This window comes from Eptatretus burgeri, chromosome 10, assembly GCF_056783735.1.
Source record: "Eptatretus burgeri isolate ZD-2024b chromosome 10, Ebu_testis_v1, whole genome shotgun sequence".
Lineage (NCBI taxonomy): Eukaryota > Metazoa > Chordata > Myxini > Myxiniformes > Myxinidae > Eptatretus > Eptatretus burgeri.
The window spans coordinates 810125-832390 of NC_140970.1; the positions used below are offsets into that span (position 1 = coordinate 810125).

Here is a 22266-nt window from a genome sequence, read left to right on the forward strand (position 1 = left end):
TGGATGAATGCAACACATGAATTCCCCTGTAAGCAGAACAAGAATCACTTCACCACAGTTTATGCTCTACCCCCTTACAGATTCCTTACACATAGGCCTCCTTGTCCACCCTTAGCGCACATTCAGTTTTACGCCTCAGCTCCTTGAACAGCTCAGCTCTGCCATTCAGCCTGACCCTGCGACTCTGGTCAATGGTATCCAGTGTCTCTTGAGAGACAAAATTATTCTTCGCCCGATGGTGAGTTCCGAGACATCCACCGGCAACATCAAGGACAGTGGTCTTGAAGGCGCTCCACAACTCTTCAGAATTCCCCAAAGTACCCTGACCCCACCAAATCCCCACTCGGCCTGTTTGCAAACTCCTCAGCTACCCTCTCTTCCTTAGCTTGCCAACATCCAGCCTAGGCTAAGATGGTGCCATTCTTCCGGATTTAAGCTGCAACTTCAGAGTTGCTACAACAAGCCTGTGGTCAGTATTGAGGAACTGAGCACTCCGGTAGACCCTGCAGTTCTGGATCATCTTCCAGCATCCATCAATGAGCACATGGGCAATCTCCTTTGCCACACCGCCAGTGTTGGAATTACAAGTCCAGCGATGAACCTGTGGGTGCTGAAACGATGAATGAACCACCCTCAGCACACAATTTCTTGCAAAGTCAAGGAACTTAGTGCTCTTCTGCTTCACAGTTCCTGACCCATGGGGACCAACACATGTCTCATAACCATCCCTATCAGTTCCAGTCGATGCAGTGAAATCCCCCCCAAGACGAGAAGAGTATCTCACCTGGGGCACTGATCAACCACAGACTCGAGCGTGGCGTAGAATGCATCCTTCACGGTGAGGTCCCTCGCCTCAGTCACAGCATATTCAGAGACCAGGGAAATGACACCTAAGGAGTGACGAATCCTTAGTCTCATAATACGCTCGATGACCGGTGTTACCTCAATTATCATTGGAGTCAGCTTATTGGACACAGCTGGAGCAACTCCTTGGGTATGGTAACCATCAGAGCGACCAGACCAAGAGTAGGTGTAACCACCCACCATTATCTCGCCACTATCCGGTCTCTGAACCTCAGAGAGTCCTGAAATACCGATGTTCAAACGCTTGAGCTCAGATGATAACAGAGACAGGTTGGCGAGGGGGGGAGGTTGCCCCCCCAAATATGTATTTGCTTTCTTCTTTGAAACTACACACACACTTTCGATGAAACTTGACTACAGCCTTCATCACCTGTGATGTACGAAAGTCTGTTCACACTGTTTAAAAAATCGGGGTCAAAGGGGATTTACGGAGAGGGTGAGGGTTTTCCCCCCAAAATAGGTATTTGCTATAACGTTGGTTCATTCATACATTTTGCTGATTCCGTTCCACATTAACTTCCCCCTCAGCGTCATCATTTTACCAGATGAGCGTCCAGGGGTATTGCCCCTATTTTTATGGATTGTAATGAAAAGAAAACTCGCAATATTGTTTACTCGGAAGTTCTGTAAGATTACGTCAGTTGCACCTCGTCCTCGGTTCACAATTCAGTTTGTAATTGTCATTGTGATACATGAAATAAAGTCAATTTTCTACTCTTCACCAGGTTTTGACTTTCCTATTCTAGTTACAATAAAGTTTACCCAGGTGAAGAATGGGTATCTCAGTTCAGATCTTGTGCATCTTTGAGCCGTCCAGTCTTGGTTCAATGACTGACTCAACCACATACTTTTTCCCTGGTGTTTGCAGGCAGGGCACCACATAAATGAGTCTGCTGTCTGCCAGATTGGATGTAAAGCCAGGGTCCCGCCTGCTAGCATTACTTGATGGATGATAAAGATCGCATGGTTTGTTTCATAAATATTTGGCAGTTGTCGCTAGCAACCTGGCAAAATACCAAATTCCTGTCGAACTGAGCTGCAGAGCTTATGCCAGTTACCTTCTCGGGGCCCTTAAGGTGCACCATCTGTATGCCACATGACCGGCAACCTACCGGGTTACGGTATTACACCATGTACAAACCCCTTTACTGTTATGATACCAAAACCACGTGCCATACTGGGGATCGCTGCATGGATTTTGACAAACAGGATGTCTTTGTCACAACTCCATCCTGTCTGTGGTCCACAATCAGATCTGGAGAGGCACCAATGCCATATACAAAGGTTCGGCCGTCCATCCATCAATGGACTTAAACAGGTCAACAAGCCCGGATATGACCCACACAATAAGTTATGTGCATACCTTTCAAAATACTCTTTCTTTAAAAACTGACTATTTGTAATTCTGAGTCATTTTATAACGTCCCTTAATCTGAAGGACATGACTTAAATGTTGCTGCTTTCCTACGATTTTTCATCGTTTAAATGCTACAAAATTGCCGTGATACCTGTTGGAATTTATGTGACAATATGTACTGTATGTATATAGCACCTTTTGCCTCTGGATACAAAGCACTGTTTGTTTGTTTTTTTTTGATGTCATTTTATTGATGTACAGTGTGGGGCAGAGAAATGGGAATTAAAAAAAACTCAGTAATTAAACATTTTGTATTTGTCAAATATGTCATCTGAAAGTACATCGCATGCCATTTATTTCTTTAGCATCACATCCTCCGTCTCTGCACAGGCATTCCTCTCGTCTTCCACGCATCTTTCCCAAGACACAGCGTAGCATCTCCAAATAAATTCCAGCAATTTTTGACGAAGTCTTTCTTTCAGCTCTTCAATATTGTGTGGGTGATGAGTGTGCAATTTTCTTTTTAAGTGCCCCCATAAAAATGTCACATGCTGACAGGTTATGGTGACCTTGGAGACCAAGTAATGTCACACTATTCCTGCAGATGTGGTTATCAAAAAGCAGTCATAAGGTGGCCATTGACACTGGCGGTATGAGACGTCGGTCCATCTTGTTGAAACCAACTGGTCTCATTAACTTGAGGAAACCTCGTCGTTAGTTCATCAGTCAAAAAAGTTTTTGATCATGTTGGCAAAGTGGAGATCGGTTTTTTTAAATCTCCGGTTTCTCTGCCGCACCCTGTGTATTGATGTCAACTGATTTTATTGTTGGACTCTCAACACGATGGACCAAAAAATGTCAACTGATTTTATTGTTGGACTGTCAACACGATGGACCAAAAAATGTCAACTGATTTTATTGTTGGACTCTCAACACGATGGACCAAAAAATGTCAACTGATTTTATTGAGATTATGTTTGTGGGGGGAGGTCAAATGACTAGCTCAGATAGGAACGCATAGCTTAACATGGGCTGTGTGGCATGGTTAGGAGCGCCAATGACGTCGCTTCAAGTCAGGGAACCTGTAGTGCGAAGGTGTTTTTTTGTTCCCCCCATCCAGGGGTTGGTGGGTCGTGATAATTAGCATAGGGATTATGGGTAAGATCCCCTGTTCGTAACAACCCTTTGTAGCCATCCCTGTGTTTTGGAAATGAGGACGGGGTTTTGCGGTGTTGTAGCAGGCCATGATGGAAATGGAGGCTGGAGTGAGCGCAGGACATAACACAAGTAAAATACACCAGGTGAGGAGGGAAGGAGCTTTGCTGCAGAGAGTATCAGGCTGGGAGAATGACGTTGGAGAATGTAGGGCCTGTTGTGATGACTGTGACGAACTAAAAAGAAGGTTCGAGAAGCTTTGGGAAGGTCACGTGATCGTGGGTTAAAAAAGACAAGCCTTGGCTTCTCTCTCTCTCTCTCTCTCTCTCTCTCTCTCTCTCTCTCTCTCTCTCTCTCTCTCTCTCTCTCTCTCTCTCTCTCTCTCTCTGTCTCTCTCTGTCTCTGTCTCTCTCTCTGTGTCTCTCTCTCTCTCTCTCTCTCTCTCTCTCTGTGTCTCTGTCTCTGTCTCTGTGTCTCTCTGTGTGTCTGTCTCTCTTTCTGTCTCTCTTTCTGTGTCTCTGTCTCTCTCTCTCTCTCTCTCTCTCTCTCTCTCTCTCTCTCTCTCTCTCTCTCTCTCTCTCTCTCTCTCTCTCTCTCTCTCTCTCTCTCTCTCTCTGTCTCTCAGTTCTGCATCCACGTTCTATCTGGCATCATCGTCTCTTCTCACTGACTTTGCTTGACATCTATCTCCTGGTCGTGCATCCCGCTTCATCCTGTCCCCTGGTTCCAGCGCCTCGCATTTGCGATCTTTGGTGCAGAAGGGAGGTCGGCGTTGGTCGTGAAGGGGTGCATCTGAGGAGTTTTGGTCAGCGCCGAGTGTTTCACGCCAAGGGTCGGTGGACATTTTCTTGCCTTCCAGTTCCACTCGCAAGGGACCTTTGCCTGCTCACCGGACAGATAAGCCTGTCCTTTGGGGGATTTCCTGGGTGTCTTGTGTCTACCCCCTTTGTTTGTCAAGTGCGTCTGTGTATGGGAGCGCTTCATTTAGGCCTTTATTTCTTTCTTTCTTGGTGCCTTCTATTTGCTTTTGATTGATTCCTTTCCTTGGACATAATTGTTGAACATTTTTTTTTTGGGAGGGGGGTTCAGGTGATTAAACCCACAAAATCCCCAGTCAAGTCTCCCGTTGCTTTGCATTTCCTGCGCGCACGAAAGGTTCCCGCCAAAACCTCGAACGCCTCGGCTGTAACCGTTTCGCCCTCCGCGCACGGTCGGTTGTAACTGGTCGTACACGTGACAATACAACGAACTGATTCGTGCAAATATAGGAATTCCACAATTTTCAAATGGCTTGTGACAATTGCAATGCTTAAGACTCAAGTTTCTAAATTTGAGTCTTTAAATGGTATTTTTGTTCCCATCACATGAGTTAAATGTTGTCCTTCCTGATTCAAGGTCCTCAGCTAACTTGCTTGTTAACCCGATTATTTTCTCCTTGGACAGATTCATTACTGCAAGGCAGGCTCGGAAACTTTGCAACGTGAGCAAGGAGGAAAGGTGGGTTTGCTTATTTCCATACACTCGTAATTCGACTCACCTGACGATTATTTATTTGTGCAAATATGGAGTTTGGGTGTAAATTGTGAAAAATACATTTGAGAAAACGTATCACGCAGCGAGGAAAAGGGGAGAAAAGTGGGAAATGGAAGGGTTGGTTGGAGAAGCTGAGAGGAAATGGAGTCGGTTGGGATGGGTAAGAGTAAGGAGAGGGGGTAATGGCAACGAGGCACGGGGAGAAGAGGAAAACGGGATGGGAAACTCTGTCGTTTCACTTACTTCATCGCAATGCTGCGCTGTCAGAAATCGTGTTGTGCTGCCAAGCTTCGTGTAATGGTCTGAGGGTCCACTCTCAGACTCGGTGGTGTAATGGTCTGAGGGTCCACTCTCAGACTCGGTGGTGTAATGGTTCGAGGGTCCACTCTCAGACTCGGTGGTGTAATGGTCTGAGGGTCCACTCTCAGACTCCGTGGTGTAATGGTCTGAGGGTCCACTCTCAGACTCGGTGGTGTAATGGTTCGAGGGTCCACTCTCAGACTCGGTGGTGTAATGGTTCGAGGGTCCACTCTCAGACTCAGTGGTGTAATGGTCTGAGGGTCCACTCTCAGACTCGGTGGTGTAATGGTCTGAGGGTCCACTCTCAGACTCGGTGGTGTAATGGTCTGAGGGTCCACTCTCAGACTCGGTGGTGTAATGGTCTGAGGGTCCACTCTCAGACTCGGTGGTGTAATGGTCTGAGGGTCCACTCTCAGACTCGGTGGTGTAATGGTTCGAGGGTCCACTCTCAGACTCGGTGGTGTAATGGTCTGAGGGTCCACTCTCAGACTCGGTGGTGTAATGGTCTGAGGGTCCACTCTCAGACTCGGTGGTGTAATGGTCTGAGGGTCCACTCTCAGACTCGGTGGTGTAATGGTCTGAGGGTCCACTCTCAGACTCTGTGGTGTAATGGTCTGAGGGTCCACTCTCAGACTCGGTGTAATGGTTCAAGGGTCCACTCTCACTCGGTGGTGTAATAGTATGAGGGTCCACTCTCAGACTCGGTGGTGTAATGGTTCGAGGGTCCACTCTCAGACTCGGTGGTGTAATGGTTCGAGGGTCCACTCTCAGACTCGGTGGTGTAATGGTTCGAGGGTCCACTCTCACTTGGTGGTGTAATGGTCTGAGGGTCCACTCTCAGACTCTGTGGTGTAATGGTCTGAGGGTCCACTCTCAGACTCGGTGGTGTAATGGTCTGAGGGTCCACTCTCAGACTCCGTGGTGTAATGGTCTGAGGGTCCACTCTCAGACTCGGTGGTGTAATGGTTCGAGGGTCCACTCTCGGACTCGGTGGTGTAATGGTTCGAGGGTCCACTCTCAGACTCGGTGGTGTAATGGTTCGTGAGTCCACTCTCAGACTCGGTGGTGTAATGGTTCGTGAGTCCACTCTCAGACTCAGTGGTGTAATGGTTCGAGGGTCCACTCTCAGACTCGGTGGTGTAATGGTTCGAGCGTCTACGTAGTGCTCAGAGTCTGGGAGGTCAGCGTTTCAAACCCTTACCGAGTCATAGCAAAAACTTAAAAATAGTGGTTGCTGCTTTCTTACTTGACGTTCAGCATTTATAAGGATAGAGCAAGTACCAACAACCTTAGGTTGGCATCCATTGGGAGGAAAAATTCCTCCTGAAGAAATGCTCTTTTGAGTGTGGTGAGAAAGGCTGTGCTATTGTTGTGGCATCGCTTGAAACCACAGTGCTCCGGGAAGTGACGTCACTTCCCCCAAGCTCAGTGACTGTGTTTATCTTGCCTAACAGTCCTGTGTTGGGTCTTGTGTATTTGTCGATGCTAGAAATTCCATCTCCCTGTGGGAGGATTGGCAAGTCATCTCCCCAACCCCCCCCCCCCCCCCACTTCCAACACGTATGCAAAATTTGGTGTAAATCGGGACAGCCCTATTTTTTTTCTTTCCTTTTCAGATGTACGTACATACATACATACGTACATAAAATTTACTTCCCTTTTCATCACCAACGGATTTCACCGGAGAGGACTGTAGGTTTACTCTCCGGCTGTCCGTCCGTCCCACTCGTGGTTTTTTTCAAACTTTTTTTCCCCAATACCCTTAAACGTATTCAACTGAAACTTGGTACATGGCTATATTATGAGAAGTTATCGAACAAGTTTGAGTTTCAGGGTGTTTTGTCAATTTTTCACACAGTTATGCCCTTTTAAAAACTTATTTAATATCACATATTACACATGGGTCAGTTTTCAGCTGGCCTGACTCCACCCCAATAAAATCATGTGCCGCCATTGCATGAAGCAGCGCAGATCGATAGGCCTTAGGCCTGGGTGTTAGTCCATGGCCCAGTGCATATGTAATGATCCCAGGTATATAACCACGATGTATTATACATCCACATAAGCCGTACGGATGTTTTCTTCCTTCACGTATGCACTGTACATCGGGTTATGAAGTTGCAAAATTGTGAGGGCACGATGCCACTGTCGAGAAAGGGTGGGCAACGCGAATTCTCACCTCCACCCCGTTAATTACCTTATCTGTCCTCGTTCAAGTTTTCCTCCTGAATGGCTGTCCGTCCGTCCGTCCTGCTGACAGGAGCAGGAATTTTAAAATGAAAAATACGTTCAGTATCTTGAACAAAATGACTGACTGAGGCATATTTCCCCACATTACTCCATTTGTGATAAATCCCATTATTTTTTAAAAAGATGTGTCGGTCTCAAAATGTCGTTTGCAAAAGCCAATGTGATATGCTTCCAAAATGAATGATCATCAGTTGCAATTGTTCCCCACCCACCCAACGACTCTCGGAATCAACAAGGTGGCCACAATCGTTCATGTACATTTTCATAGCCACGGATTTATCCTGAAAAGCTCACAAATCCATCAAGGGGCGCTTCCAAAGCATCCCTCAAAAAGTCCACAACTTGGACTTTGCTCATGGTGTCAGCGCACGAGTTGGCATTACTCTTTACTTATTTTAGTGGCTCCAATTATCCCTCCATAAGGCACAAATCTTTCATAAACCGTCTGGCCAGGTCTGACGTTAGGTGAATTGGGCAATAATTAGTAACTTTTTCATGGTTCCAGCGATAACTCTCCTAGTCCTCGTGAAAAAAGACCATGCGACCTTTCATTTCCATCAACAACCGGTGCTGGCAGGTGGATCACGAGGCGTCATTCTGATGGATGGTACGCGTAATGACGCCTCGTCCTGCATGTGAAACACCAGGGCGAGAGGTTATAGCTGTCAGGATTCAAATTCAAGCGAGACGTCTCGAAGGCAAGTGGAAGGACCTTTAACCCATCCTGCCAGCACCGAGTTGTCCTGGCTAATACTTTAACTTGAATAAAATTAGTTATATTCCACTGTGTTCAACATTTTTCAACCACGAGCGGCATCAAGCGCTATTTATTGTGCTTCTGCCATCTCGAATCCGATATATGTTCATTTATGGTGCATGGAATTATTCTATATTTTCTATAATTCTTCTATAATTTCTATAAGTTATTCTATAATTTCCAAATCAACATGTACATGAATAGTTGATTGGCTTCTCCCCGTGATCTAGTGGTACGGTATTCTACCTTTGCAGGAAAAGAAAGATTTGTGAAATTTACTCAAAGGTGTTTGATTCAGAAGAAGCATTGCATGTAAGTTCATAAAGGAGGATTTGATTCAGATCATGTATCACATTCAGAATCCTGTGCAGAAATTATTATTTATTTAAATATATATATATATATATATATATATATATATATATATATATATATATATATATATATATATATATATATATATACACACACACACAATGTCAAGGCTCATATAAGAGCTAACACTCAGAACGTATAACAAGGGGAGCAAGAGACAAGAGGGATGGGAGAGGAAGGCACAAAACAGTGGGGAATAGACACATGACGAGATCTGTGGAAGGGAGGGGGCTGGGTACACGAGGTAAACAAGATGAACACTACAGGGACTTTCAGGAAGGAAAGCAGGGAGCAGGAAGGAGGTGGGTTTGGAGTAGTTTAACGGGAGTAGAAAAGATCACGGTTTTTTTATGGGGGAAGATAAGAGATGGAGGTGAACATCTGTTTTGAAGACCTGGAGGGAAGGGTGGGATTGAAGAGAGTGTGGGAGTTTGTTCCAAAGGCAGGAAAAAAGAGGAATGAAAGAGTGAAGGTGAGCAGTGATTTTTAATTTTGGTAGTTTAACCAGAAGGGGTTGCTGGTGGATCTTGAGCGCCCTGCAGAAATATGGGCGGGACAGATGGCAGACAGAGCAGGGGGGGGGAGACGGGGGCAGGGGTGAGGCCGGAGATGAGATGGGAGAAGACAAAGACCACCGACCTGCCTGCGGTGAGAGTGAGACCCAAAGACTCGGCCTTATCGTGGGAGATACCAATGATTTTAAATGCAATGGTTTCCACACCATGAAGCTGAGAAAGGTGAGAGGTGGAAGCACGAGCCCAGACGGGACAGCAGTACTCCAGGCTGTGGATGAAATCTTTGTACACGGTCAGGAACTCAGGTGCGCCAAGGAAGGACTGCACAACGGAGGATGCCCAATTAGTGACTGGCTTTGGAGGCCAGCTTGGAGATGTGGCTCTCCCAGGAAAGATTATGGCTGATAGTGAGGCCCAAAAGTTTGAATGAAAGGACTTCTTCAAGAGGATTGTTGAGAAAGTAGATTGGGGGAGTGGGGGGGGGGGGTTCCAGACGATCCTTTCGGAGAGACATAGTGAGAGTGTGACATTTGTCAGGATTGAAAGACGTGTTCCACGTATTGGACCAGCTTGTGATTTTATCCAGATCTGCAGAGTTAAGAGGCTGCTGCTTGCTAACCTGAGGGATGACAGATGGTATAACAGAGGGTGGAGTCATTAGCCGAGAGATAAAGAGGGTTTTCCACAGAGTTGGAGGGATCATTGATGAAAACGAGAAAAAGCACAGGGCCCAGAACACAATACCTTGAGGAACTCCAGCCTGGACAGGAAGAGGGGATGAGAGAACTCCATTAAGGGCCACACATTGACTGCGACAGGAGAGGAAGTCTGTGAGCCAAGAGTGGAGATGGCTTTAGATACCATGGGAAGAGAGTTTGGTGAGCAGTGTGGGGTGCCAGACCGTATTGAAAGCACGTGATACGTCTCATGTCTGGATTGAGGACCTTCATCCATTGTTGGGAAAGCAGGAGCAGCATATCCATGGTAGAGTGACCTGGTCTGTATCCAAATTGATGATCGGAAATCAAGCCATTGGAGAAGAGGAAGGATTTAATGTCGGAAACGATGATGGATTCCATAACCTTGCTGATGATTGGGAGAAGGCTGATTGGTCTGTAGTTGCAAGGATCTGGTTTTGCACTTTTTTATGCAGGGCAAAAACGATGCAGAGAATTACGTCATTTATTTTTTATTCAGAGAAGTGATAAAAGTTGGTATTTTTATACTTTTCTTATTACTGGCAAATACCTGCCCTCTGGTGGAATATTTCCCATTCTTGTTGATGCCGATGTCTTGCATCCTGACAAAACGAATCCAATGTTTTTCTTGTTATGCTGCTTTTGGATTTCTTTCTTGGCATTGTGATGCATTTGCTTGAATTGCAATTTATTTTTTGCTGCAAACAATTTATATTCCCAATTTTTTTTCTTCATTTTCTTTCCTTGATTCCCCCCCCTCCCCCCATCATGATTTCTGGCCAAAGTACAGTCAGTATTCAATATTTTAAGGATCTGAATAGCTCCACCACCTTTATGACATTTTCTTGAATTGGTCCTCCTTATCGGACTTTTTGAAAATTCCGCCCCTCCCCCACAAAAAAAGAAAATGACAAAATGGGCAAAAAAAATTTCAAAACTTGTACATGCACAACATCAGTGTGCTCTCATTAATCCCTGAGTTTCAACTTCGTAAGTCAAATCCTCTTGAAGGAGTAGATGATGCATACATATTATAATACATACATACATACATACATACATACATACATACATACATACATACATACATACATACCCTCCATAATACAAAGCGGGGCAGAGAAACGGGAGATTTTAAAAAGCCAATCTCCACCATGCCAACATGGTCGCAACTTTTTTGACTGATCAACTAGCAACTAAGTTTCCTCAAGTTGATGAGGCTAGTTAGTAGATGAGGCTAGCGCTAGTTTCAACAAGATGGCGCAACGTCTCATAGCACCAGAGTGTCAATGGCCACCGTACGACTACTTTTTAATAACTACATCATCTGCAGGAATAGTGAGTGACATTACTTAGCCTCCAAGGTCCACAAACCTGTCAGCATGTGACTTTTTTTAATGGGGGCACTCAAAAAGCAAAGTGTACACTCACTGCCCACACAATATTGTTGTGTCCATGCTGGTTTGGACCGACCTGGACGAATAACTGAACAATTCTACCTTGGAGGTGAACACGTCATCCTTGGAGATTATTGCGCGCAGTGGACATGAGTGGCAAGGACGCAAAGCAGACGGAGGCACGGACAGAGGACGAGGGTTTATACTCTAAACCACAACAAATAGACAGGTACAAGCAATCTTAAATAAGGGCTTAATAACATAAATCAGATATTTATAATGGAAATAAATCAAAATGGGATAATAATGAAACGCGAGGTAAACTAAACCTAATTTTGAGGCGCCTCCACACAAACTTTAATGCAGACAACGGACAGCATAAATGAAATAATAATCCCTCCTTTTATTCTGGCACTTAGCTTCGTGTCCAGAAGTGGTCTTCTTATGAGCTTCGGCAATCAAACCCACGTGGTCCTGTTCGGGAAGCTCGCAAATTGGCGCCCAGCCTCTCGGGGCAGGAAACGTACAGGAGATAGTTCGGGTGGTGATATTCAACACCAGGGCTCAGAAACCGCCGTGCAGCCACTTTTCATGATCGCAAATGGAGACACCGCCTTCCCCGATGGCACAACACGAGGCTTGAGGCGCTGTCTCACAACACCCAGCCGAACAGTCAATGGCTAGCGTCTTGCTCCATCACGTGAGCACATTCACTTCAGCATGAACACAAGAATCATGCAGCCTTCTTCACCATGTCGAGAGGAAGCCAGATGAGCGAGACCTCCATCTCCAAGCGCGTACCTCACAAAAACTCCCTTCATGCTCCTGTTTGTCCCGACCGACCGCCGATCCTCACCCAATCCTCCTCACTCCCATCCATCATCCACCCCAGGGTCATGGTCTCGCTAGTTGTCATTACTGGAGGCAGGGTTTTCGCCTGCTTGGCACATTCGGCCTCGTTGTTGTTGTTTTATGGAGGTGATTCCTTTTTATCTCCGGTCTTGTAAATGCAAAAACATAGGAAAACGTCACAGGGGAAATCACATATTGTGAGAAATTAGCCTTAATCCCTTCCTAAATTAACACAGCATCATTCCAATTTGGAGGAAAGCATTACAAAGGCTGGAACTGTGATTTTTTTTTTCCTTCAGTTCATCTGCACAATGTCGTAAAACACAGAAAAATGAGAGAATGCCGATCTTGCATCAATGATACATTTACCATCGTCAGAAACTGAGATGTGTACAGCATGTGTCATTGTGGTGATAACAGAAAATAGTGAGTAACATTCGAAGAACATAGAATGGGGTAACAAGTCGGAGGAATATACAAGAAGTTTTTTTTTAAGGATTAAAAGTATAAACATTTTAAGTCGAGTGAATGAATAACTCTTGCATGTATTTCAGCCTGTACATTATGAGGAGAAGAACTGGATGGAAGAGCAGTACTCGGGTGGATGCTACACGGCATGTCTCCCTCCTGGAACTTTGACGGAGTATGGCAGGTCAGATACCTTAATAAATAAATTATTTAACGTATATTCAACATACTCTTCGGAAACTTCCTTGAAAGATCCTCGTCTGTCTTGTGTGTAAGCTTAGGAATGATTTTCTATTTCCTCAGATGACAGTCACTTGCACTCGGTAGTGTAAAAAATTTATTAACTTCAGTATTTTTGTAAACGGTGATCCACACATGATCCTAAAAAAGGTATGGGTATACATTTAAAATAATCAATCACAAAAAACCCTGTTTAGGACTTGTATCTGAACCAATGGCTTGAGGATTAAGTTTCCATCCATCCATTGGGACCGTACTCTGTGCAGAGCGTTGGTGCTGCCTAAACAGTCTCCTCGGCTATTTGGCACAATCCTGGACGGGTCACCACTCCGACACAGGATACCAGCAAGCTGGTACTAATTTTGCCGACTTCAGAAGGATGACAGGCTAAGTCAACCCCACCTGGTGTTAATTCAACAGTCAAGTGGGATTTTAACTCAGGACCCAAGGATCCCAAGCCCACCACTCCAGCCATTAAGCCAACACCAGGCATGCTTAAGTTCATTATACCTGAAATACATATTTGCCAATTTAAGCATTATTATAAATAACCGCGATGCCTCAAGGTAGACCATAATAAATGTTACTGCGGAAGCAGTTTTCAAGTGGTCAAACTCCAACAATTGGGTTTGTGCGTCCATCACATATTAGTCATTTTGGTGACTTGTATTGCCTGGTAACAAACATGACGGAGAAAAGGTGGTGCAAAAAGTTACAAAGCATATTTATAAGCTGATCTGTAGTGCCGGCATTAAGGGGGTGATGAGGATGCAAATGAACATGAGAATTAAATTTTATACTAAAATGGAATATTTTATGTTACGGAAGTCTAATATGTTCAAGTGTGAAGTTGAGACGTGTAGCATTCATTAACCAGAGATGTCACACATCACGTGAGACTGATCATGCCAATGCACGTCACATCAAAGGTTTTCTGAAGTCCGGAGAAGAACCAGGTCATATATATATATATATATATATATATATATATATATATATATATATATATATATATATATATATATATATATATATATATATATATATATTGTTGTGGTTGAGGAAATTCGCAAACCACCATTCAGGTCCCGTAGGTGAGATATCTCTGTAAGTACATGTGTAGTTAGCCCCAAACCCGTTGTTTAGAGGGAATAAATGTGATTCATTCGGGCTGCGACCCTTTAAGATAGCCGTTTTTCTGTTCTATCTTTATTTTGAACCAACCACGTCTCAACCGCCATCACATAACAACCAGCAACCGCAACGCCGCTTCACAACAACAACAACGCCAACAGCCACGACCTTTACCGTCACGGCTCGCTCTCGCAAACATCGCATCACCGCTATTCCAAGCGTCGCCATGGCCATCACCGCCACTTTAGGCCCTCCACCACCTTCACCTCTCCTCCTTCTGCGGCCATTCCCGGCCGCTTGTGAACGCCGAGCGTCAGGCTGTCCTGGCCTCGTGCGGGACGCGCGCTGAGCCGCGGGTACAAAGAGCGGCCTTTCCGAGGGGAAGTTCACGCCCACTTCCGATCCATCCAATCATTAAGCGCGGGGCGATTTGGCCCCGCCTCCAGGCGCGTCGGAGTAGAATCGATATATGCAAATTCGAGGATCAGGGGAGGTTCACGCCCACTTTTCCTCCGTCCAATGGGCGAGCGTGGCTCCGCCCCCGAGTTCATCCTGATCCGGAAATCTGCATATGGGTTCTCCTGCCGCACGATAAAGCGCCGAGCGCGGGGCGAATTCAGAGAGTTTCTGTTTCGGGCTCGGGCGAGTTGGAGAGGTGTGGCGGCGGCGAAGTGTGGCAGCAGCAGTCAAGACGGGTCTGGAGGAGAGTCGGTCTGTCGGGGTTCGGAGTCTGTCGAGGAGCTGCAGAGAGGGGAAGCCAGGAGCGCGACCGAGGTCGCAGTGGAGTCGCTCAGTGCGGGACCCAAGCAAGCCGGCTATCCTCTTTCCCCAGACCATCAACAACCCCCCCCCTGTTTCCCCCCGCGCTAAGATAGTGCGAAAAGGGGGCCCCGTTCCCACCCCATTCCAAGCAGTGCCAACGAAACCCGCGGAGGAGCGTGGAGTCGGGGCACCGCCGCCATTTTGCGGCTCATCACAAGACGGGTAGGCTCCACGCGGTCTCGGCCCACAGGCCCGTCTGCCCCCTTGTAATTGAGGGTGGCCCTTTTATTTTGCGTTTGAGTATATGTGTTGTCGGCGCCGTCTGTAAAGTAAAACTGTGTAAGTGTTGCCGTGTGCTCGCGTAGTCGGTAGTAGATCTGCATTGTTGTGTTTCTTTTGTTGCAATTGCTTTTGGTGCATAATTGTTGTGTTTCGTTTACATTTGCTTTTGGTGCATAATTGTTGTAATTGTATATGTGTGCTTTCCGTTTGCCGCGGAATAAATGTGCCTCATGTTGAACTGTTTTTCCCATTTCGCTTCGTCTTTTCTTTAATTGAATCTCCATCTTACTTCACGTAAAGGGTTGGTAGTGGGCTAAATACGCCCGATAATTAATCTGAACCATCGAGGTTGACGATAACACCGCTCGGTTATCCCGATAGTACGGAACGGGTCGCTTAAAGTGGCCCGTGTCCGAAGTCGACCTGCGGCGAGGTGCGATCGCCCAGTCTACCCTCCGTGTGGGTACTTAGGTAGGTCGAATTTGGCGAACAACCCTATCCCACGCGGGGGGCCGATTGGCACGATCGTGGTGAGTCCGAAAGGCCCACCCATGACTAGTTCCCGGCGTTAGTCCGAGAGGGTCACGACTGGATTGTCCGTCCGGTGGGCGACGTGCCGCGATTCGAGTTACGTGGCCGCTCGCACGCCGGCGGGCGCGAATCCGCAACAATATATATATATATATATATATATATATATATATATATATATATATATATATATATATATATATATATATATATATATATATACATATATATATACATACATATGAACAAATACTCATAATTTAAGCTCACATACATTTGCACTTTTGAGCTCCTTATTACATCTGCCACAGAAGACAAAGGAGGTTGTTTTCACCTCCTGTTTGTTTTTTGTCTGTTTGTTTGTTTGTTTGTGTGCAGGATATCTGAAAAAGTTGTGGACAGATCCAGATGAAATTTTGTGGACAGGTTGGGTGTGTGACAAGGACGAACTGATTACATTTTGTGGACAGGTTGGGTGTGTGACAAGGACGAACTGATTACATTTTGTGGACAGGTTGGGTGTGTGACAAGGACGAACTGATGAAATTTTGGTGAAGATCCAAATCCGAATCTGGATACGATAATTATTTAATGTTAAAGTGATCCTTCACCATTAAGAGATGGGGCCAAAAACGATATTTCGCATGGTATTTCAAAAATGTATTGGGCCCGACATGTTCTCATGGATAAGGCATTGCGTGGCGGAGGTATGCTCTCCACCGAGTGCCCTTCGAGTTGTTATAAAGGGTCTGAGTGTGTAGAAACGTGTCATCTTCCTGAAACTTCTCACCCTTTCTGAACTTCTATGTTTGATTTTTATGATTCCAGCTGCTTTAGAAACGGTAGCTTTGCTTCTCCAGCTTATTTGAGTTGTCATGATGGTATTTTGGAGCATGATTGTTCGTCTTGATGGCTCGAGAATCTTCCTCCTTTCAGGATGGGTAATCTATAGTATGCAAGTCTTAATAAATGGAGCAAACAAAGCTTGCCCATTTGCATACTCTATCCTGGCTGATATCTGATAAATCCTGTTTAACTTGATTTATTTTTAATCCATTTGCACACAGATGATAATTCATGTGTGTGGATGGATCTAAGTCATTATAAGATGTGTATTCTTGAAAAACGATGAGTTGCAAGCACTACATGCTTATATGAGACCTTGTGGATAACATTGCATGACTACAAGAACTGGAAAAAGGTATTTGATGCTCTTTCTCAACCTTGTCAATATTGGCTGTATATTGTAATTAGAATCATTTTTATATGTGCAGCATAATAAGGGAGCCCTTTGGTCGAGTTTACTTTGCTGGAACCGAAACGGCCACCAAGTGGAGCGGATACATGGAAGGTGCAGTGCAGGCAGGGGAAAGAGCAGCTCGTGAGGTATGGGTATACATCTACATGTACGTATGAATGAGTGGACATGTGTATGATTGTTGGATTATTTGCGTATTTCGTGTGTGTGGAACAAGTGAGTGAATAATGTAGATATATTTATTGAGTAAACAAAAGGATGGAATGAGCATGTACCAAATTCGGTCATGCAATCCACACGTCAACTCATGTTATTGACATTCAAAACCAAAGATTGAAGAAATAATAATTTTCAATCAGGCTTGATTCAAATTGCTGATTGTAATTTATAAACCTTTTTAGATTGGATAAATTACAAACCTTGACAAAAGCATGAATATATATATATATATATATATATATATATATATATATATATATATATATATATATATATATATATATATATATGACAACATCTCAGTCCAAACTCCATCTTGTTCACCCCTTGTGTTCTCCCCTACCCATCGTTACATGCATCCCTTGTTTATCCGTCTCCATCTACTTTCTCCCTCTCCGCCCTGCTGTTGACGTTTCCCCTTTTTCCTGCTATTCCCTTTGTTATGTTGTGTCCTGATCTGTTCTACGTCGCAGCTCTTCCACCAGCCAAGACCATGTACATAAAAGAAAATTGAATGCACAGATCGATTGCAGTTCAAAAGCCAAGCTCCGTAACGGCTTTAGTGTCTTTTCACAGAATAATTACCAGTCGCTTTCCTTTTCCTTCCACAAATGTCTCTCAAACCTCATACCAGCCCTTCTCCAGTCCCTTCAACAGTATGAATCTGGTTTATTAAATCAATAGGTGTTGCTGCTGAAGCTGCAAGTACCCTTGTTGATCTGTGATAGAAGTAGGTATTTATTACAGGTGAAATGTATTTACTTGTACGTTCGTGCTACGTCAATGACCAATTGACAGATTACATTTAACTGTGAAGACTAGTAAACATTAATGTTTTAGACTCTACTGTCACTGAAGTGATCGATAGTCACTCCGAATATGGAAAGGCTCTTTTCGTCCCTCCTTTCTCATATATCAAAGGGAAAACGATAAAATGTGAGCAAAAAAAAATGTATATTTGCCTCCAGGGCAATTATTATTTGATATTGTCTCGTGGACGGCGACCTCTCGACAGGACAGAACCAAATCCAGGTGGATACTGTCCACGCTGAAGCTAAGGCTTCAAGGATAGCCAAACTGTCACTGTTTTTTTTCAAGAGCCAACGCCAAGCAGTTAATGTAAAACCTATTTAATGAATATTTGAGAAAATTTTGTAATTGCTGTCACATCTATTCCGTAAGTCTCATCACCCTAATGGATAGAATATTTTATTACTATGGTTATTATTTAAGTTTTCACAATAATCCACATTTGTTTTTCTTCCACCTATACAAATAAAATTAGTAGAAAATTCATTTTGATAAAATTATTACTTGTAAACCATTTGGCCAGTGTCAATCACCCATGAGTGTCATATAAGGAGTTAAATCGATGGAAGGATTGTGAAACTATTAGAAAGCAGAAAAATTGGAGACCGTTCAGACAAGTAAGACAAAGTTAGGGATTTGTTCGATTTATGGAGGCATCGGTGGTGGTGAGACACCATTTGGTGGAGCGCATACCTCCGCTGGGCTGAACAGTTTCCGGTTTGTATTCCATTGAGAGGCTGGATCTGAATCCAGACCTAAACCAGAATCGAATCGGCTTGTTCTCACCTAACCAACTCATCCACCTAGTTTTGTCATAATTCGTCCACAACTTTTTCATCTATCATGCTATATATCGTTTTTTTACCCCATCTCTCAACAATGGTGAAGAATCGCTTTAAAAATTGTCCTATCCTTATCCAGAGTCAGATCTTCATCAAGATTGAATCTTCTTTGTCACACACCCAAACTGTCCACCAACTTTTGTCTAAATCCATCCATAACTTTTTGAGATATCGTGCTGTATATCGTTTTTGGCCCAATCCCTATGTGTGGAGTGTTCGTATCTCTCAATGGTGAAGAATCACCTTACTAAGAATGGTGAAGAACCAGAATCAAGAATAAACTTACAAATCCTTGTCTCCACATCTGGATCCAGTTCTTCACGAAAATCTAATTATTTTGTCCTCCACAAAATTTCATCAGAGTCCATCCAAAATTTTTTGAGATATCCTGTTAACAGACAGATAAACAGAAGTGAAAACCACCACTCGCGGTGGTGGAGGTGATGAGGGCAGAAGTATGGAGGACACAGCTAAGGATGATGAGTTGGATGTATGGGGTAACACGAATTGATTATCAGAGTAGTGTGGACATAAGAAAGAAGTTCCAAGTTTGTAGTACTGAGGAAAAGTTGATAAAGAGAAGACTAAGGTGGTTTGGGTATGTGGTGAGAAAGAGAGAAGATGAGTCTGTCAAGAAAGTCACAAGTTTAGTAGTTGAGGGGAAAAGACCAAGAGGTAGACTAAAAAAACACCTGGAAAGATGTGATCAATACACATGCAGTTGTTGAGGTTAATGGAGGAGGATGCTTTTGACAGGACTAAGCGGAGAGGGTCCATCAGCCGACCAACACCTGAATACGTAAAATTGTCGATCAATGATTAGTAGTCATCGGCATCGTCGTTGGGTGGTGTGTGTGCTCTGGCAGGTTCTGTGTGCCATGGGTCGGATCAACAAGAATGAGATCATACAGGATTGCCCTGTGTCTGAGGTGAGAACAACAAAACACCATGCAATGCAACACAACATATTTCATTGTCATTTAGCAAAAATGTGTGAGTGTTTGTATCTAAATCCCTGCCTGGTTCGTGATGTGGGTAGTCCAGGTTCAAATCCCCATGTACCACATGTGTTTGTCCATTGCTTTGGGTTGTCCTTGTAGATCATGTGAAATTAAACTGATGTCGATGAATGGCTTTCTCCTCCCTTTGATCATGTACAAGTTCTACTGGATTCAAATGATGCATGTTTTGACTAAAGGGTGGACAAACCCAATGTGAACATAGTGTGAAAACTGTTAAAATGCATCGGGTTTTTTTTGTTTGTTCGTTTTCTTTTTTTAATCTTCCATGCTGTTTGACTCTTAAAATGTCCTAACATTTACATGTTTGCCTGCTGTGCATTCAGGTACACAGAAACATTTTCAAAACCCTCCTTCCAATTCCCACTCTCACACCTTTACTTTCCTTCCCTTTAATATCACACACCATTTTGACTTTATCATCCACATATTGATTTTGTTGACTTTTAACATCCCCATCTCCTTACTCACTAACCCTTGTACCTGCAGGATGTTCCTTCGACCCCAATCGAGCTCTCTTTCCGTGAGTGGGTGCTACCTTCGGCCTCCACCGTCGTCAACCTACTAACCTTTGGGGGGATTCTGGCTGGACTCGCTAGTATCATTGTGGCCGCCAGATATCGTGGGATCTGTCTTACTCGCCGCTAAAGGCATGCATGGGAGATGGAACAGACTAGGTTATAAGATGGACGAGAGTGTGCATAATTGAAAGCGAAGCGTGAAAAAATACTTTACTTGTTGCCTCGAAACAAAACCAATGTTTGGCATTTTGTAATCACTTATTTGTACCTTCGCATGCTAGGATTGGCCCTTTTAGTGTCTCAAACAGATAATTAGATTATGGCTGTCGAGCCAGCAGTTCCACATGTATTGCATTCTGTGTTTTTGTGGAATAATACATGATATAGTGTCACAAACAAAATGAGTTTCATTGTACTAGAGAGGAGTCAATAATTCTGTTTTCATTACTTCATTGTATGTGAAACAACATGAACACAATTTTTAAGTAAAAAAGAGCTTTGAGGTATAATAGACTAATATATATATATATATATATATCTAACCAGATATAATAAACTGCCTTTAACATCAATAAGAATTTTAACACAAAGCATACAAACATCATGAAAATTAATTCATCATTCGTTCACTATCCATTCACGTCATCAACACTACATTTGGCAGACAGGATTAATATCTATCTGGTCTATATTTTTTTGCAGTTAAAATCAAAATGTCTATTGTGAAACATTATTAAAGTACAACTTGATTGTTCATGGATGAGTGAATTCCAAATGTTAGAGACGTATGAACGAAAGCTTGCATTTTCAGTTCCCGTTTACACCTGTTTGCTAAGCCGACAACTGAAAATTGTAATCTAGCTTATGTGTTTTATTACTCATTTTTGACTGGGTGTTCATTCTGATTAAGATTCAAGATATATCTGATATTGATGGTACTAAAAGTATCAAAAAAGAAAAGTCTATTTGTCATCTGTGATCTCAACCTTAATCTGCCACTTACCTAATTTCATTGGAACTGGTGAGTGGGGAGAACAAGGGGCAGGTACAGAAACATCACCAGAGTATTATGTTTTTTTATAGGGGAGGAGGAGTAATGGGGGTTGTCCGATGAGGACAAACAGACATCGACAGTGGATTCACTTTTTAACGAGGCTTTCTCATAGACATCCTAATCACGACACATGTAAACAATCATCCATCCGTGAAGTGGCTTGCCCTCCAATGACCCCTGCCCCTTCTCCACCCCCCCCCCATCCCCCAGAGTTTTCGGTAATCCTGAAAATTTAAATCGAAAATAAATCTAAATAAATACCCAAAAGTAAACCAGTTTTATGCATTAACATTATTAAAAAATAAAAATCAAATGCTGCCAAGCTCAAAGATCATGGATCGCAAGAGAATGCACCACATGGGGTTCCTTGTAGATAAGGCTGAGCCAGTAACACAGCTCCAAGACACGATCATTAGACTTGAGCTACGTGGAGATGTATGGGCAGTTGAAACAGTAAAGCTAATTTTAGATGAAATGGATATCAAACCCAACAGCATTAAGCTCCACGTTGACAGCAAGGTAGTGCTGGGATACACATGCAACTTAACCAGGTTATATGAGTATGTCAGTAACTGGGTGGAACGTATCAGGATGTTAAGGTGACCAGAGAAGTGGCATTACATTGCTAGTGACCAAAACTCAGATTTCACGACTCAGTCGGTTCCTTCAGCTCATGCGATGCACATGACATGGTTATTATGGTTGACGTTATTGTTGTGCTACAATGGCCATAGGAGGCCCCTTTGAACTTATGGACCTTACATCAGACACAGAGATCCATCCTCAAGTACAACTGTTGTAACTAGCGCTACTGAAAACCAGCTTGGTTAACATAAAGTAGTGTTTGACCACTTTTCAAACTGGATGCACTTATGCAAGCTATAGCACATCGTATCCACATTGTCTGCTCTTACCACCGGATGCCTAATCAAGAATCATACAGTTGCCACGGTTAGCCCTATCATCGATGAGGACTGCTTGGTGAGGATGGTAAGTTACTGAAACAATGCCAAGCTAATCAGGAGTAAGCAAAATTCTCTTGTCATCACGTTACCACTCTGCCCGTGTGGCAT

The 22266-nt window shown here is 43.8% G+C and overlaps 1 protein-coding gene across 1 annotated transcript in view; it reads left to right on the forward strand.

The window, feature by feature from the left end:
* Positions 1-21099, forward strand: part of LOC147017793 (amine oxidase [flavin-containing]-like) — a 97919-nt gene extending 76820 nt beyond the window's left edge. The window contains exons 10-15 of the mRNA XM_085896789.1: positions 4820-4873; positions 8471-8528; positions 12608-12705; positions 16745-16856; positions 19466-19528; positions 20108-21099. Coding sequence (XP_085752915.1) covers positions 4820-4873; positions 8471-8528; positions 12608-12705; positions 16745-16856; positions 19466-19528; positions 20108-20266 — 544 coding nt within the window. The 3' untranslated portion in view covers positions 20267-21099. The remainder of the gene's footprint in view (positions 1-4819; positions 4874-8470; positions 8529-12607; positions 12706-16744; positions 16857-19465; positions 19529-20107) is intronic.
* The last annotated feature ends 1167 nt before the right edge of the window (positions 21100-22266 follow it).